The sequence below is a fragment of the Sarcophilus harrisii genome, chromosome 6 (assembly GCF_902635505.1).
Source record: "Sarcophilus harrisii chromosome 6, mSarHar1.11, whole genome shotgun sequence".
NCBI lineage: Eukaryota > Metazoa > Chordata > Mammalia > Dasyuromorphia > Dasyuridae > Sarcophilus > Sarcophilus harrisii.
Genome location: NC_045431.1, coordinates 252893025 through 252913296, shown reverse-complemented (window position 1 = coordinate 252913296; position 20272 = coordinate 252893025). Strand labels below are relative to the sequence as shown.

The following is a 20272-nucleotide window of genomic DNA, read 5'->3' as shown; positions in this document are numbered from 1 at the left end:
AGCAAGTGTCAAACAATAATATTGAAATATACTTCATACAGTTTAGCAGGCAAGTCTCCAAATCCCCAAATGCTTTTATTGCTGAACTTCACTCATTTCAGACAGAAATATTCCACAGAGACTCTCTCCCTACAAATATGATTCCTTTTGAGGAACAAGATCTGATTTGCTACCCTTAACTGAATAATACAGACCACAATTATTAGATGCAAACATTTTTCACTAGACTTCAACTAAATATCATTTAATTTTCTTCGAGGAAAGCACACTCATTTCCAAAAGAATTGCTTCTGGCCTACAAGAATGGTTGTAAGTCAGTTTATATCCTTTTTAACACTGTGTTCTGATGCAGAATTGAAGGATTATAGGAGAAATATAATTTGGAGCTGAGGAAGGGCACCAGAAATCACACCTGAACTATACACTATATTTTTGTGACATGGAAATTTTAAATTTGGGATTTTTTTTCTATGCCATTTCCTTCTCCTTCTACCTTTCCTAAGATTAAAAAACTTCAATTGTGAAAAATTTTATATGTCGAGTCCTCTCCCCCATTTTATTAGCAAGAAAAGTGAATCTCCCAAATGACAAATGACTTGCTTAAGATCATCTTTACTGGTAAGTCATGTCACATTGTTTGTCTCTTATTGCCCGGACCCTTTGCACTCCTCTATATTTTTATATTCTTCATTTTCCTAATCTCGTCCCTCTTTTTTCCTCTGTACCTTGTATATGTGTGTGTGTGTAAATTGAATTGTGTATCAACAAAGTAGGCTTCATTAATTTTATACATTAATAATTTTAGAGGAATTCTTAGACTGGATTTAATTGTTGTATTTTTATAATCCTCACCAATATTAAAATATTCCATCATCTCTATTGGAAATCGCAAAAGTCTCCTCAAGCCAGATATACTATAAGAGCAAAATATTTGAATTCTTTCTTCTTCTTCTTCTTCTTCTTCTTCTTCTTCTTCTTCTTCTTCTTCTTCTTCTTCTTCTTTCTTCTCCTCTTCCTCCTCCTCCTTTTCTTTTTCTTCTCCTTCTCCTTCTTCTCCTTTTCCTTCTCCTTCTCCTTCTCCTTCTTCTTCTTCCTCCTACTCTTCAGAAGTAGAGATTAGGTAGTGACATGGGGAAGGGAGACCTCATCTGAAAGTCCCAAGATTTCAGCCCACCATTCCAAAGTACACACTGATTTTGTGACCATGGACAATTTACTGCCCCAAACTGGAATGATTTTCTCCTCTATGAAATGGGTTGTTTTTGTTGTTGTTGCTAAATTATTTCTATATTCTCATTAAGCACTTTTTGCCTATAAATTTAGAGACCTCTTGTGAGCTTTCTCACAGAAACAAATAAAACATTCCATTTTTTTTCTCTGTTCTTAGGTTTTATGTTCTTAGTGTGCTGTTAATATCATCATATATTGATGATAAAAATAGAATTTTGCTCAAGTTTTAAAAAACATAAGATTCACTTATATAGAATGATATACATTTTGGCAATAGTTGCCTTAGTCTTTCAACCTTACTTCTGTTTTTTAGAATGCCATCAGAATGATGAAATAAAGAGCAGAAGTTTAGAAGTCAGAGGTCCTGGATTCAACTTGAGCATTTTATATTTTGTGTTTATCTTTCCTTGAACATCTCCCAACCTCTTTCTTTTTTTTTTAATTAGATGAACAATCTAGATAGTTTATAAAATCCTTTCAAGTTCCAAAGTTGTGATCTTAAACTGGAATTCATCCATCAGAAAGCACTTAGCAAATGTGTACTATATTCCAGACACTGTTACAAGCCCAAGTGCTTTTTGCCTTTGATCTAAATTAGCTTTCTTTTCATTAGAAGTGAAAACATATGTGCATGTATATAAATATGTGTGTGTGTGAGTGTGTGTGTGTTTGTATACACAAATAACAAAGATAATATAATTTTTTGAGAGGGAGGTGGAAGGGGTAAAGCAATGCTAGCTCCCAGGCATCAGGAACATCTTTTAGGCTGAAGATATTACTTTAACAGTTTGTAATAAAAAATGTAATTTAAAATGTAAATCAGCTTTTAATTTATATAAGATAATGAATCAAATACTGATATTATTGTACACATTGTTCTTTATTTTTTAGAGATCCTTTTGAATTCTGTATTTGAAAATGTTTCTTTTTCTTAGGTAAGACTAATTTGCTAATGTAAATATTAAAATCATAACTGGTAGAGGAAGTCCTGAAAGTTACAATGTGAAAACAGTTTTCATAAAACACGTGTGACTTTAATTAGAAAATTGTTTTACTGAAGTTGCTAGGTCCAAATAAGGACAATTTATATTTAAAGGTACTTCCAGAAATTTTTTTTGTTATCTAATTGTTAATACAATGAATGTAAAATGCTCTTGGAAGTCAGGATACTGAATATCACAGGCACTCTTAGATGAAGTATGAAAGCAAGAGTTTAGGGAGGATAACAGATTATAGGTCTATGAAAATGTGTTAATATTTTATATAAAAAATAATTCTGTTGATTTTCTCTTATAAACTGTATGCTTGTAATTCAAAAGTGAATTCAGAACAATTCAGAGCCAAACTTGAAGGAAATAAATATCTAAAAATAAAATAAAACCAAAAAAGGAATTCTCATAATCAGAACTCAAAATCATTTTCATATTCTCACTGTTGAGGACAAAAAGACAAAGAGATGGAAAAAAGATTAAGAATCATACCACAGCTCAATTTAGACTGGATCATAGTATATAATGGGCAGGAAGTATTGTATAAAATAATTATTTTGAATTACATTACAATATAATTTGACCAGTCAGTAAAATATTTAAAATTTTAAAAAAAGTAAATATATTTGATCTTAAAATAGGAAGTCCCTAAATTTGAATTTAGGGTGTGAGATATTTTCAGATCTCTGTTTTAGAAAAATCATTCAAGGAAGAATGTATAGGAGTGAAAAGAAAGAGTTTTGAAGCAGGAAAACCAATGGAAAAAATATTCAAATACTCAAGAGTTCTGACATATTAAGTCTTAAACTAGGCAATTGACTGTATAATTAAAGAGGGAAGATAAAAGCAAGAGTAGACATAGAAATGACAATATTTTGGTCATGTGTGGTGCATAGAGGAAAGGAATTGCATACAACAATAAGTAAGGGACTCCAAGCAGGGAAGGGAAGCTCATGCTAAGGAGTATGTGATGGAACATGCTTTAATTATTAACTATTCCTTGTGAGCACATTATATCTCAGAAATTGGCATTATTAATAAGTCAGGAGTTGATGTGTTGCAGATTGTCTAGATTTAAGAAAGTTCTGATGATATAGATTAAACTTGAAAGCATATGTGAATGCTTCTTATTTTCCCCCAGCAATCTCAGCATTTACCAACACATCCTTTTGTTGGGTCTATAAATACTGCTTGAGTTCAGTAATAAACTCATCAACAGATTGGAGTCCTGATTACTCAAGAATATTAAAAATAATAATGATGATGAGTTGTTGTTTGTTTGATTCTTTTTCCCATTTTTCCCCTTTTGATCTGATTTTCTTATGCAGCATGATGGATATGGAAATATATTCAGAAGACTTACACATGTTTAACTTAGACTGTCTTGCTGTCTTGGGGAGGGGTGGAGAGGGAGAAAAAATGGAACGCAGGGTTTTGCAAAGGTGATTTTTGAAAATTATCTTTGCATATATTTGGAAAAATAAAATACTTAAAATAGATTTAAGAGAGGTTGAAAAAGTTTTCTTATATATAATGGGATTTTATTTAGTTCTTAAGAGAAGACAGAGAAGTCAGCAGGTAGACAGGAAGAAGTAAAGAATTCTAGGCATAGGGGATAACTAGAAAAAATACCCATGGAAAGATCAAGTATATATTTTTGTTGTTGTTGTTGTTGAAGGATACTGTTGGTCTTTTTTCTTTTCTATTTTTTTTTTATTTTTTTTATTTAATAGCCTTTTATTTACAGGTTATATGTATGGGTAACTTTACAGCATTAACAATTGCCAAACCTCTTGTTCCAATTTTTCCCCTCTTTCCCCCCACCCCCTCCCACAGATGGCAGGATGACCAGTAGATGTTAAATATATTAAAATATAAATTAGATACACAATAAGTATACATGGCCAAACCGTTATTTTGCTGTACAAAAAGAATCGGACTCTGAAATATTGTACAATTAGCCTGTGAAGGAAACCTAAAATGCAGGTGGGCAAAAATATAGGGACTGGGAATTCAATGTAATGGTTTTTAGTCATCTCCCAGAGTTCTTTCACTGGGCATAACTAGTTCAGTTCATTACTGCTCCATTGGAAATGATTTGGTTGGAGATCAAGTATATTGTTAACAGAACAGGAAGAAGCCAATGTCATTGTATCAAAGAACACATGGGAGGAGTGAGGTATAGAAAGAATAACAATGAAGAAAAAGGTTAGGTTACATAGGGGCTTGAAAGTCAAATAAAGTGTTTTGGTTTATTTGTTTTTACTTGATCTGAAAGATGATAGGGAACCATTAGTATTTATTGAGTAAGAGAGTGACATAGCCAGATCTATGATCTAGGGAAAAAACAAAAAACATTTTAACAGTTGAATGGAAAATGATTTGGCATAAGTAGAATCTTATCCAGGAAAACCTACCAGGTCTACAAAGTGTCAGAGGTGAGAAAAAAAAAAAAAAAAAAAGATGGACAAGAAATGTTGCAAGGATGAAATTGATAGCCTTGTTGCCATATTAAATATTGGGACATGGAGGTAATTGAGAGGTAGTCAGGAATCCAGGATGGTTCTGGCCTTTTCAGAAATAGGAAAAATAGAATGGTCACAGGGATTAGGGTGAAATTTTGTTCTGTTTTGGTGAAATTTGTTCTATTAGGATGAAATTAGATTCGATTTTGTATATATTTGGCTTAAATATCTATTGGTCATCCTGTTTGAGATGTCTGAAAAGCAAGTGGAAATTGGAGATTACAGATTAAGGAAAAGTGTGGAGTAGGTTGTATAAATTTAAAAATTAGCAAAGAAGTGGCAACCAAATTCACAGTACTTGAGGAGATTACCAAATGAAATACTAAGAAAAAAAGAAAAGGACCAGAAATATAATTCTAAGTAATATTTGTGCTTGTTAAGTCACTTAAAATATTTAAGACTCATTGTTCCTCTTATTTAAGCATTACATTTGTGTTTTTATAAAAGAAAATAACCAGATAACTAAATAATAAGTGGCATAAAGAATATGGGAATAATGATTATAGTACCTAATGATTATTGTGAGACTCAAGTGTGTTAATATATAAAAAGTGCTTTAAAAAAGAATATTATTGTCTATCATAATTCTGACTAGGAAACCTACATGGTTACCAAATCTGGATACTGGTTTTCTAGAAATATTCCTTATGATGCTTAAAACTCTACAAAAGATAGCAACATCATCAAAGAATATTAGACCCAACTGTATCTAAGTCACCTATTTATATCTTAGAGACAATATAGTATAATGGAGAAAGTAATGAACCTGAAGTTCAGAGACATATTGGTGTAAATTTTTATTCTGAAAATGATCAATAGTATAGTCAAAGAGAAGAGAATAAATGGGATAGGGAGGTTTAGGTAAGTTTTGCATGACTATACATGTATAACCCATATAAAATTGCTTGCTTTCTCAGTGGGGTGCGAGTAGATGAGGAAGGGAGAGAATATGGAAATCAAAGTTTTAAAAATAGATATTTAAATTGCTTTTACATGTAATTGGAAGAAAAATATTAAATAGTATAATCAAAATATATTTACATAAGTTTTCCCAGCCACTGTTTTTTTTTTTTTGTTGTTGTTGTTTCTTAATCATGATGGGCATAAAATTTCTAATAATCTCACAGAACTAATGCTAGAGGGGAAAAACTATAGATAGATAGATATGAAAATCTCAAAGCATTAAAGAAAAGTGACCTATTATTTATTATACATATACACTTTTGTCATTTATTTGATATCATTAATAATTTTTTTTTTATTTTTTGACTGTTTCCTTAATATGATCATATATTTTATTTCTGATACAAGATTGTTGTAGGGATAGCTTCAGCTGTAAAAAATACAAAAAAAAATACAATTTATTTCTATTGATCCTGATTCTAATTATATCATAATTTATAATTTTGCACTTCCTCTGACTCAGGAAGTACTGAATGTCTTTAAAATATTGTGAGATATGTCTTAGAAACATTGCAAGGGAGGATTTGTGTTCCAGTAAAGTATGCAGAAATGACTTGTGGGGTGCCTGCAAAATCTGATAATATGTGGTATTATATACTAACATTCTTCTTACAAAGCAAAAAAAAAGAGCCATACTTGGGTAATACTTCAACTATGTACTGAATTTTCATTTTCAACATACTTAATTCTTTTATAATTCCCTAAGTCCTGGGAATGGATTATAATGTTTATTTTCCTCAATTTGTGTTTCCTATATTAATTTACTGCTTATATCCTTGCAGATTTTGCCACTGACCATCCTTCATGATGAACCATGAAAAACAGGAATAACATCACTGAATTTGTTCTCTTAGGACTCTCACAGAATAAGGAAATTCAAATTCTGTGTTTTGTCCTATTCTCATTGTGTTATGTGGCTCTTCTAATGGGAAATTTGACAATCATGATATCCATCCTGGTCAGTCAGCTCATTGACCAACCCATGTACTATTTTTTAACTTATTTATCCCTAGTAGATGTTTGTTATACCTCCACAGTGACACCAAAGTTCATCACTGACTTGTTGCTTGAAAGGAAGAGCATTTCTTACAACAACTGTTTAATCCAAGTTTTTACAATGCACTTGTTTGGAGCAATTGAAATCTTTGTTCTCACTGGGATGGCCTATGACCGGTATGTGGCCATCTGCAAACCTCTGCATTACCAGGTGATCATGAGCAGGCAGAAGTGTAATATGATGGTCTTAGCTGCCTTTGCTTGGGCACTTCTGCATTCATTTTCTCAGTTTGTCCTCATAATATTATTACCCTTCTGTGGCCCTAATGTGATGAATCATTATTTCTGTGATGTATATCCTTTATTGGAACTTGCCTGCATTGATACTCAAAAGGTAGGACTTTTAGTGATTGTCAGTTCAGGGATGGTTGCCTTGGTGGTATTCATAGTGGTTATGGGTTCCTACATTATGATATTGTACACCCTCCATGGTTATTCTTCCGAGAATCGCAGAAAAGCTCTTTCTACCTGTAGTTCCCACATCACTGTTGTGGTCTTGTTCTTTGGCCCTGTGCTTTTCATTTATATTAGACCAGCCACCACTTTTAGTGAGGATAAAGTGTTTGCTCTTTTTTATACCATTATTGCTCCCATGCTCAATCCTTTCATCTATACTCTGAAAAATAAAGACATGAAAAATGCAATGAAGAATATATGGAACAGGGACAAGATTTTAAGAAGAAAGCTCATTTTCTGAAAAAAAAAAAAAAAGCTACTTTTCACAACAAACTTTCATGGTTAGAAAATAAAAATGATCTTCCAGTGATCCATTTAACTCTTATCTCAAGTCAATTTAATTTAGAATAAGAAAAGATTAATGAACCATGGAATTAGTACAAAGCACTCTTTTTCAAAATGGAAAAAAAAAACTGATGGCAAGAGAAGAGAGATGACTGGTTCAAAACCTTAGAAGCTTAAAAATGACTGCATAAAGACAGACCAATATATAGAGTACAGTGTTAAATAACAGCTCAGGAAGACATTTCTTTACAAATATGTAGCTAGAGCAAGAAGGAGATTACTCCTCTTTCTTCCCTTAATAATAGGCTTTGTAAATGCTAATGAAAATAATATGTTTTGACAAATGTACAACTGTTTTCATGAGTGAAATTACATGTTTTCTCTCCTAAATCTTCCTAAGTACTGTGGAGGTTGAGATTATTTGAAACAATTTACTATCTTTCAATCTAAATCCTGTATAGAAACGTGGGAAAAAAGGAACACTAGATCCTAGAGGGTTTTTTCAGTCTATTTTAAGGGTGGGGAGAGGCAGGGGGGAGGGAGGGAGGGAAAGAGAGAAATAGATATAAGAAGGAAGAGAAAAAAAGAGAAGAGAAGGAGGGAGAGGAAGGGGAAGGAGAAAAGCAAAAGAAGGGGATAAAAGGGAGATGGAGAAAAGGAGAAAGGGGTGGAAGAGGAGGAGGAGGGAGAAGGGAAAGGAGGAGAAAAGGTAGAAAGGGAGGAAGGGGAGGGGGAAGGGGAAAGGGGAAAGAAAGAATGGGCGCAGGGGAGGAAAAGAGAGGTTAGGGAGGAAAAGATGGGAAATGGAGGAAGGAATGATGGAGGGAAAAGAAGCAGAAGGGGCAAAAAGGAAGGAGGAGAGGGAAGAGAAGGGAGGGGAGGAGGAAAAGAGAGAAATGGAGGGGAGAAGGGGAGGAGAGGGGGATAAGGAAGGAGAAGTAAAAGGACATAAATAAAAGAAGCAAGGAAGAAAGGAAAAAAGACGAAGGAAAAAAAAATGGAATGTTCTTGTAATTTCTACATCTTTCTTCAGTTCTAATATGAGGGATGGTGTATTGGTCTTAAAGCCAGAAAGATAAAGATTTATAAGTCACTTTTCTCCCATGCAAGCTTTGTTATTTTAGAAAACTAAGATGGACTGGCAGGCATACCTTTGATTCTCACCTGCTTCATTACATTAATAACATTATAGAGCTATAGTTTCCAAGGTTCATGCTTTATAACCAGAGAGTAGATGAAGTATTTCATTGGGAATCAAATACACTTGGCTTTGAATTCTACCTTTGAAGTTCACTGGATGTGTGACCATTGGTGAATGAAACCTTTCTTTGGCTTAGCTTAGTTTAGTTATCTGTAATATGATGATGTTAATGCTTCAGAAGGCATTATTGAGATTCAAAAATATTCCTATATAAATATGATCTTTTTTAATGTAAAGGAATATATAGTCATATTTTTCATACTAGATTCTATAGGACCACAAAAGGCAAACCATGAATGCAAAGGTACAATAAAAGTTATAATAAAACATCTCAGTGATCCACCTAATTGGCCAGAAATATGAATGACAAAATGTAAACCCCCTTCTAGAGTTTCTTTGTAGTCGAATGCTCATCTCATAGTATTTTGCCAGTATACACTTAATGTATGCTTATTGAATCAGATTGAATTACATTTTTTGAAGTTCAAGTCAATTAATAAAATGTTATAGATAATAGGAACATCAATTGTGTTGATTTTTTTTCTCTTTTCTTTCCTTAGGTTGTATTTAAATACCTATTAGCAAACTTAATGACTTACTTGTATGGGGTAAATGCTTAATAAATGTTTGTTGAATTGATATCATTTGGATATAAATGTATTGAATAAACAGTAGTAGATAATGGGTCTGTTCCCTTTTTGCAATGATAGGTAGAGTTATGTGAATATGACTTAGAAAGTGTAATTACTGAGCAGGACAAACCAAGAAAAGGAATTATAGTCTGATATTTGCACCAAACTACACCCAGTGACAGAACACAAATTTAAAAAGGAAAGACAAAAAAGCACACTGACCATGATATATACCTATACCTATATACCTATATATATAATATATATACACACACATAGATAGATAGATAGATAGATAGATGGCATTTATGCATAAGGTTACATATGTGTGTGTATCTATGCATATATTTACAATGGGAATTTCAGGAAGGGAATCAGTCTTAAGTGGAGATCAAATAATATAATGTTGTTCAGTTAGTTCAGTCATATCCAACTCTGACTACATTTTAGAATTTTCTTGGAAGAGATACAGGAGTGGTTTCCCATTTCCTTCTCTAGGTTATTTGACAGATAAGGAAACTGAAGCAAACAGGAGATTTGTTGAGAATCACAGTTCATCTCTGAGGTCAGATACCACTTCAGTGTCTTTGCCAAGAAAAGCCCAAATGAGGTTCCCAAGAATAAGACATGATTAGAAAATGACTGAATAACAACATAGCACAAACGAGTGGTTCTCAAAGTATAGTCTAGAGAATCTTGGGGATCTCTGAAACTTTTTTAGAAGGCCTACAAATTCAAAAATAGTTTTTATTTCCTATATGATAAATGTCTATAAATATAATCCAAATGAACAAAAACGCTTTGGAGAGATCCTCAATCATTTTTAAAAGGATAAAGATATTGAAAACAAAAGTTTGAGAACTACTGGCTTAAGTCATCAAAGCCAGACAGTAATAGAAGAATAAAGGAGAGTTATGGAAAACTCAGGCGAAAGTTCAAAATGCAAATGTGACCCTTCTGCATAAATGACTATGTAAGATTTAGCCAAAAAAAAAAAAATTGACAGGAATCTTAGGCTCTTAAAAACCACCAAAATTAGACATCAGGAGCTCCAAATTAAATTTAAGGTTGAAATATAATTTTGTGGGAAAAAATAATCCCCTTTTATGGTCTGTAACATCAACCCTATTCATAAAACGGGTCTTTCTTCCTCCTGTGATCTTCCAAGGTTCCTGGCCCTTTTCCTCCTTCAAACTGTTTATACATTAACAATGTGGAAGGAATATTCTCAGGTACATTCAAAGGAATTTAAAATACATTTCATTTGAGGAAATCCAGGTTCTAGTTATGATAGTTCCCCTTGGTAGCTTTATTATATTAAGCAACTTTCCCTTCAACTTTCTGGTGCTTAATTTTGTTATATGCAAAACTATGGTTCAAGGAAAGGGTAAATGGGGTTGACTTAGAGTAGATGATCTTTAAAATTCTTTCAATTATTAGATGTTATTCTATGACATTGGATAGTATTTCAATTGTTGTGTCATACTGTCATCTAGTGGCCAAAGACTATCATCACTCTATTGCACTCCATATTTCCAAAGGAACAGTATGTGTGAACAGATTTAATCCCACTCTTCTTGGCTGATTGTCCTTGAGTTGAAAATGAGGACAGCAGGTGGGCATTTAGCTATAATTCTAAAGAGCAGAATAAAATAACTCAATGTGTGAAAACTAAATTAGCATACATAGTTTTTTTTTTTTTTTAAATGGAAAAAAAATCTTTTAGAAAGGGAAGCAAAGATCTCCCTGGCACATATAGACCTTGTATTCTGCCCTACAAAGATAAAGATAGACTTATTTTAAGTTTTTTTGTGTGAGTGGTATAATTAGTATAAATCAAGCACAGATGGATTTGCAAGCATTAGATTAATGCCCACATAGCTTTCTAATTTAATCCAATTAATTCAGTCCCAAAGAAAACTTGTGCAAAGAACATTAGGCTAGAAGGTAAAAGATTTAAGCAAAAACACTTTTGTGTTTTAACTCCCATCTTCTTCAGATGACTATAGATAAATCTGGAGTAATTAAGTCAAAGGGTTCTATGAGAATCTGTATCTATACATGCATACACACACAGGCTCAGAGGCTATAATATTTATTGAACATATCTAAAATGAAAAGAAAAAAACATAATCCCTACCACAAGGAAGCATCTACTTCTTTCCATTTAATAAAATCTCATTTCCTCCCAGTTGCTTGGTAAAAGTCCTCTATCAAATGAATAAAGAGTAATGTAAAGGACTAAGAACAGGTATTGCAGTCTCCTGCCCTACCTTCTCAAATTCAGGATATATTTTCTTGTTCGTCAGTTGTGTTTGACTCAGTGACCGCATTTGGGATTTTCTTGGCAAAGGTACTAGATTAGTTTTCTATTTCCTTCTCCAACTCATTTTGCAGTTGAGAAAATGAAGGCAAATAGGGTTAAGTGACTTGCTGAGGGTCTCACAGCCAGAAAGTGTCTGAGGCCAAATTTAAACTCAGAAAAAGGAGTTTACTTGTCCCCAGCACCCTATCCACTGTGGCATCTAACTAGTCTCAGAATATGGAGCAAAAAGAAAAAGGAGTTTAGTGGAAGGGCATTGTCTCTCTTGTCATTTCTTTAACCAATTTAATTTTCAGGAGATTTCAGTCTGTCCTCTATATTCATCTCTTTTGTGCTAATCTAAGCTATCTTAATCTCAAGTATTTTTCAGTTAGATGTAGAGCTAAGTGATCTTTTTTCCTCTGATCTTAATCTTTGTTTGATTGAATTTTGGGTTGCGTCTGTAACTGGACAGTTTCCATCTTACCACAGTGGGGTCTGTAACTGCCCCACTGTGGGTTCATGAAATGTCTGCGTGAAAGAGCTAAAACTATCCAAGAGAATCAAGATTTCCAGAATGGAATAAAAGTTTCTCAAGTTCAAATTTCCCAGATCTAGATGGCCTTTCTGTGCTGTAACAGGACTTCACAAAATGTAGACTAAGTGGTGTCTTTGTTAGCAAGGTTATCTCAATGCATTCAGATTTTATGTAATCATTGTTGCTTTTCATACCTGTGCTCTAAATTATTTCTCTATTGGCAATCCACCACTTTTGTACGATTTTAATAAAAAGATGCCAATAGCTAAGGTGAGGGGGCAATGGGAGGGCAGAAGGCCATGCGACAGAAATGGCAGATAGAACTTAAGGGCAATTAGAAAGAACTGCCACTGAATATAGTTAGTGTCTCAGACCTGATTAGTCTATAGTCTGATAGTGTCTATAGACCTGATTTATGGAGCAATAAACCTGTCAGTTCCTGCATAGAAGTGGTTAGCTGATTATTGATTCTAGCTAGATGTTGTTCAGAGGCAGAATTTGTACTAGAACTACTTTTAAGGAAGTTTAGTAAGAGACCTGCTTTCTTTGATTTTAGTGCTCTTTGATTATGAAAAAAATGGACTTGTGTCCTCATAAATTCTTCCAAACCTGAGGTAAGAAAAGATAACATCCTCAGTTCTACCTCTAGCACATAAAATTAGCATATCAATGACAGGAAGAACTGGATAAATTTCTCTTCTTGCTCCTGGTTCTTTGCTAAATTCTTTTGGAACTTAGCCTGCTCCAGTTGTCAATGCAATTACAATAAGCTTTGTCCCTTGACTTGGATATGGGTTCAAGCTTGAAAAGTATTTTGAGAGACCTTGTAACACTGGTCTGTGACCCCCCAACCTTTTGGAGAACCCATGGAATGAAAGTGATTCATTTCCCTTATGTCAGTGTTGTTCATATCATTTTGGGGGGAAACTGGTATCTCTCACCCTAATTATTCTGATGAACAAAAAGTTTCTAGGAACATGTCATCCTGTTATTAATCATGTTATTAATAGAATCATCATCTTATTAGTAAAAAGGAAGGTCATCTGACTATATCTCTTAGACCAAAAACAATCAGGGCACTAAACTCAGGGCTTATAGGTTCTTTTAGAGAAGGAGTGGCAATCGACTCTGGTCATCTCAATGGAAGGTGGGCAATATTAAAATGAGGGACTCAGTGACATGTTGTTACCCTTGGGCAGAGAAAGTATCTTTTATACTTAGCCTTAGACCATCCATTCAGAGAATGTATACCCCACCTCAACCAGGTTGGAGTGTTGAGTAAACAATTAGTCTAATCTCATTATTGATACTGCCCTTCAAAGAATTGAACTTGTTTTAGAAAAAGCAGAGACTTTTTGATTTTCTCAAATTATTGGTTATTAACAACAATTTCACTATTGAGAGGAAAATTGTGCTCAATGATCATTTCACTACAATTTCCTCCTATTGTAGCACCCTAAAATTTTTCTGTTATTTTCCAGGTGATTAAAATGAATTGGAAATTAGTGTCTGAATGGTAGCTTCCACAGAGATTTCAAGAAACTCCCTTGAAATGGCAGGAGACACTAACTTCCCTCTACTTGCTTTGTTGTTACTTTGCCTTGCTTTGTAGCCCAGTGGGAAATAAACATTTGGGATTCTTCAGATTTTCAGTCCCAAGAGTCTTAGAGAAGGATGCAAGATTACCAACATCTTTTCCATTCTTAGACTCTGAATAGTGTATAATGGCTTATTTCTTCCTTTTTTTTGTCTTCTCAGGGAGATACCCTGAAATAGACCTTTTATTTTCTTTTATCACACTTTGAAAATTTTTATAATTTTAATGGGATCAGATAATATGTTTCCATTTCTATACTAAACATGATCTGAAACACTTAATATTATTGTTATTGTTATTCTGCAATCAGATAATCACTTTTTCTACCAGTTCTATTACTTTTAACATCTCATTTCTAAGAAATATAGCATTCAACAGAGGTGTCCACATGCTGGTAAGTCAACATATTTGGCTATTCCCAACCTTTTTCATCTCATTGCCAGGAACTATACATCAAATTTCACTCAATAATGTAAGCGAGTTAAGAATATTTATTATCTATAAGACCATCAATGATTAAAAAAAAATTTCAGGAGAGGGAATGAAGAGTAACGTGAAATGGACAGCTTTTTTTTAAAATCATCATTCTGGTAAATTTATTGAGCTTTTATTGAGTATATATGGCTGTGTTGGCCTCTAAGATACAAAGTAATTGGATATAGTACCTGCTATTCAAAGACTTACTTTCAATTTTAAAAAGTGGAAAACTGCAAAAATGATCAAATCCCATATTAGACAACATAAAGTAAGATTCCTGTGATTGCTACGCACCAGCAATTCTATTGAATTTGGAAAGAGTAAATAACTCAGTAATAGGAGGCAGGATGTAAAAATATATAGACAATTTAATAATGATGATCCTTTGCTTCAAAAAAGTGTTATATGCTTTATCTTTAAGTCCAAGTTTATTTAACTAAATTGCTAAATTAATTTAAACTATTTTATTCTTATTTTCATCTGCTGGTTTTATTGTATAATTATTTAGTCATATCTGATTCTGGAGAACCCCATTTGGGGATTTCTTGGCAAAGATACTGGAATAGCTGACCATTTCCTACTCTAGCTCATTTTATAATGAGAGAATTGAGTAAAATGAGGTTAGCTGACTTGCCTAACCTCATACAACTAACTAGTAAGAATTTAAGGCTAAATTTGATTTCCGGTCTGTCTGAATCTAGCCCAAGTGTTTAATCCATTGTGCTCGCTAGCAATCATTTTGAATTAAATTGTCACAATTGTTTTAAATATTGTAATCTTTCTAATGCACTTTCCTATTGATATTCTTATATACACAGAAGCATCATTGTTTTATCTTTGCCTATTTGGATAAAATAAAAGATTTCAACTCATCATTCAGCATTAATTTTTACATTTATTTAAATCTCACACCTACCCTTATGCCATTTAAAAAAAAACTCTCTGTGGCCCCTTAAACATATCATACACCAAGCCATCTCCATATGTTATATTTTTTTCTCTTTTTCAAGACTGTTTTCCTCTGTGAAACTCATTGAATTCTTTCCCCTCACTGCAACTCCCCTGGATAGGAGAAATTGTCTTTTGCCTAAATATCTCCCATTTCAGTTTTCCTGCATGTCTTCTTGCCAATTTCAATATTATTTTTGATCTGGGTGTATGCTGAGCCACATGTTAAGTGCCGAAGAGAGCTGATTTGTTAAGCTTAGTATGACCAATTAAATCTTGAAAATTACACAGTGTTTTAAGTCAAAACTTATTTTTTGTTTGTTTTCTTGATTATTTAGACATAACAAAATGATGGAAAAATTTATAATTAAACTTTAATTTCATATGCATTTTTTTTCTTTTGGAAAGCCAGTTATTAAACATGTACTGCTTTACTCTTAGAAGACACAATGAATTGTGCATTCATATTTGCTTATGTATAATCCCTATCCACTATATACCCATATCCTATATATATATAGTTAGTGTAAAAACCTTGGGAAGTCTGTGTCATCTTTAAATCTATTATAAGGTCACTAACAGAGTATCTTAAATGAATAAGCATTTTCTAAAAAACAATATATAATTTTATTGAATGATGATCTTCAGAGACCAAGCAAGTTGCCCAAGTTCAGTTAGGTAATAAAACAGCATAACTAGTAATGGACTGTGTGTTTTTAATGGAAACATTCCTTCCTTCCTTCCTTCATATTGATCTAGTGTCTAAAATATTGCAATTCATAAACTGTTCATTGGGCTTTTTTTCAGAGTTTTGCTTTTTATCTTAAAATTGTAAATGCTAATGAGTGGAGCATACAAGGGATATATCCACATACATGTGTGTTACTGACTTACCAAAAAAACTTCATCTCAAATCAGGGGAAAATATTGTATCATGAGAAATCTTACATATGTGTAGACCTGAGAGAATAGGGAGATTAAGTAGAGATTATCAAAACAGTGTATTTAATTCTTGACCCTACAGTTTGAAAGTGAAAGGGGAAAGTGTTAAACACAATTTTCAGCTGTAATTGGGGCCTACTCTTGAAATTTTGCCAAACTATCTTGTCTACTGACCTTTGAATAAGAAATTTCTGTTCTTTTTAGATTACTCTTTGCCATTTGTGATTTTAGCTTGAAGGAAATTGTTTTATTTAAAGTAAATCTCTAGGACCCAGAGCAAATGACTTATTGATCTCATGGGTCTCATTTAATCTTTGTCAGATGATACTTAGAAGCAGAATATGGATCTTGTTATTCTTATTAAAAAAAACACGCAAAGGGTCAATAAACGAATAGTGGTATAATATTGGATAGTAAGAAAATACACTTGTATGAAGAAACTAAGGAATTTTATGAGAACATGATGGAGAATATCTAAGTGGATATCAATGGTGGCAGAAGAATCAATAATAGAATCAGTTTGAATTATGAACCCTTTCAAAAGATGTGTGAGGTGAGGAGTATGAGGAAAACATCACAATCTATTCATAAAACTATCATATTTGTTAATGCATAAATCCAGTTATCAAAAACATCAGTTGAACCAATATGTGCTCAAAAAATGGTATAGCCATGTATCTTAATGATTTTTTCTCCTTCAAAAATTAGAAAAATTAAAATTTCAAAACTGTATTTTGGAACTAATTTTTATCATTATGAAGGAACATGAGATGGGGGGGAGGGGGAAAGTAGGTACTTGTGACATTATGATAGTTTGTGATAAAGAAGAAAAAGGAAACGGGAATTTGCCAGAAATATGTGGTTTGGCCAAAGGGTTTTGCAAAGGGCTCAGATGAATCAGATGAAGAATAGGTAGTGTCCCAAGCAATAAAAATTGGCTGAGGATGCTGCCTCAGGAAGAACATGGTTTTCCAAAGTAAAATAATGAGAAATAATCAGTTTTCATAATAAAAAAGAACTATATGGATCCATCAAAATCCTTAAACTTGAAAGAAAAGTATAAGTAATAGAAGACTGAAGCAAAGATATAATAAAATCTTCTGGTAATTATCAGAAATGCTTATTCCCAATCAATTCTAATGTCTTCTCTTTTGTGATTTCCCTCCAAAAAACATTCAAATGTAGCATATTTATACATAATTCTTTTTAAAAATTATTTATATAATATTTTCCTCAGTGACAATTTTTCTTTACATTTGTATTTTAAAACTTTTGGGTTCCAGATTGCCTCCCTATCCTCACCCTAGCCACCATTTAGAAATCACGTATAATACTATTCAAAATATATTCATAACAGTTATGCTTATATGTAATTCTTTACATGTTGGCTCTCCTCATAGATTATCTTTTGACTTTCTTTATGGGTACTGAATGGATTACTGATCAACTGATGTTGGAGAGATATGGTTTTCAATGTGAGATTGTAATATGTGGCCATTGGGATCACTTTCAACTTTATTGAAATACTGTTATTCTGTGGTTTTCTCCAATAGGAACCATGGGGAACGCTGATCAAAACAAGAGTGATGTAATCTTCATCCTTTTAGGATTCTCTGATTACCCAGACCTCCAAATCCCTCTGTTCCTAATATTCCTGGTGATCTATATTGTTACTGTAGTAGGAAACTTGGGTATGATTGTAATCATTAGGATTAACCCAAAACTTCATACTCCCATGTACTTTTTCCTTAGTCATTTGTCTTTTTTAGATTTTTGTTACTCTACTACAATTACACCCAAATTGTTAGAAATCTTGGTTGTGGAAGACAGAAGCATGTCTTTTGCTTTCTGTATCACACAATATTCTTTTGCTTCCATCTGTGTGGACACAGAGACATTCTTATTAGCATTGATGGCCTATGATCGCTTTGTGGCAATTTGTAATCCCTTGCAATATACAGTTGTCATGTCCCAGAAAAGATGTGTCCTGTTGCTGACAGGTGTTTATATGTGGGGCTTAACATCTTCTAGCATATTCCGCTACTCACTTCTTATTTTGTCATTTTCTGGAAGAAGCATCATTAACAATTTTCTCTGTGAGTATTCTGCTATTCTTTCTGCCTCCATCTCTGATAAATATGTTACTGAGATAATCCTTCTTATCCTTGCCAATTTTAATACATTTTTCTCGCTCATTATTGTACTCACATCCTATCTTTTTATTTTTGTCACTGTCCTAAAGATGAATTCATCCACTGGGAGATACAAAGCTTTCTCTACTTGTGCCTCCCACCTCACAGCTGTTACCATTTTCTTTGGAACCATCCTCTTCCTCTACTGTGTTCCCAGTATCAAAAGCTCATGGCTTTTGGTGAGAGTAAACACTGTGTTTTATACGGTGGTGATCCCCATGCTGAATCCCTTAATATACAGTTTGAGGAATAAAGATGTGAACGCTACTATCAAGAAACTAATGCAAATGCCAGGGAGGTTGCACAGTAGATAGAGAGATGGCCCAGAAGTCAGGAATTTCTTGGTCCAAATGGGGCTCCAAACACTAACTAGCCAGGTGACACTTGGTTAGTCACTTAATACTGTTTGTACCACTTTTCCCATCTGTAAAATGAGCTAGAAAAGAAAATAGTGAACTTCTCTATTATTTTTACAAAGAAAACTCTAAATGCAGTCACAAAGGGTAAGACACGATTCATTGACAAAACAACAAAATGTTTTTGTCTTTTTTTTTTTTTTTGCTAAAATTTTTGGTACAAATGATTCCTCTCATATTTATCATAATCAATTAATAGGATATTTATTTAATATATTTATTCCTTAACAGGAATGTGATACTTTTATAGTGTCTAACATTTGGTTGACATTGTGTGAGACAATATTGTCCACAAAAACAGAGACTCTTAGAATAAGAAAAAGCAAAAAGAGGATTATTTTAATCTTCCAACTGACAAGATATCTGTCCAAAAAGAAATCCAAATCATAAACTCTGAAACACAAGACTAAATAGATCTGAACTCAGAACCTCCTAAAGCCCTCACGTGCCAGCCAGACCTTTTCTACCATGGTTTGGAGGAGTACAAACTTACATTCCAATCACAGAAATTGAACTCAGGAATAAAAGAATATAAGTCAATAATGATAAACTCCTCTGATAAGAGTATTCAAAATCATTATGATCTTTTCAAAAAAAAATAGTTTTTTATTTTTAAAACATATGCATGTATAATTTTTCAACAGCAACCCCTGCAAAACCTCCCTAGATGCAAAGCAATTCAATATATGTTGAACATGGTAAATATATATCCAAAATATATCCACTAAATATATATTTATACAATTATCTCGCTGCAAAATAAAAATCAGATCAAAAAGGAAAAAAATGAGAAAGAAAATGAAATACAAACAAACAACAACATAAAGCATGAAAATGCTATGTTATGATTCACACTCAATTCCCACTGTCCTCTCTTTGGGTATAGATGACTTTCTTAATCACAAGATCACTGAAACAGGCCTGAATCATCTCATTGTTGAAAGAGCCACATCCAGCAGAATTTATCATCATATAATCTTCTTGTTGCTGTGTACAATGATCTCTTGGTTCTGCTCATTTCACTTATCATCAGTTTATGTACATCTTCCCAGATCTTTCTAAAATCATCCTCCTGATCATTTCTTATACAATAATAATATTCCATAACATTCATATACCATAACTTATTTAGTCATTCTCCAACTGAGGGGCATCCACTCAGTTTCCAGTTTCTTGCTTCTACAAAAAAAAAAAAAAAAAAAAAAAAAAAAAAAGGCTGCTACAAACATTTTTGCACATTTGGGTCTCTTTCCCTCCTTTAAGATCTCTTCATTATCGTCTTTAAAAGAAGTACTTAAATGCTAATTAAGATTCGGTGGGAAAAGAGTAGGGGACAATCATCTACAATTTTTAGCTATAGCTATTTGTTATTATAAAGTCTCAAATCACAATTAAGGCTAATTTCCCACAAGAGTGTCTTCACTCAGTTATTTCCGCACAAGATGATGAGCCTAACCATAAATGAAGAAATAACAATGTATAATGTGAAAATAATTACTTCAGAAAAAGAAAAAAAATAGCAA

The 20272-nt window shown here is 33.0% G+C and overlaps 2 protein-coding genes across 2 annotated transcripts; both read left to right on the top strand.

The window, feature by feature from the left end:
- Positions 1-6521: 6521 nt before the first annotated feature.
- On the top strand, positions 6522-7460 carry LOC100932908 (olfactory receptor 4P4-like). Its single transcript, XM_003773809.1, has one exon. It carries the CDS (start codon positions 6522-6524, stop codon positions 7458-7460), a length of 939 nt encoding a protein of 312 aa, XP_003773857.1.
- A 10239-nt stretch (positions 7461-17699) lies between these two features.
- On the top strand, positions 17700-18647 carry LOC100928485 (olfactory receptor 5D18-like). Its single transcript, XM_003773793.1, has one exon. The coding sequence runs from the start codon at positions 17700-17702 to the stop codon at positions 18645-18647; it is 948 nt and encodes a 315-aa protein (XP_003773841.1).
- The last annotated feature ends 1625 nt before the right edge of the window (positions 18648-20272 follow it).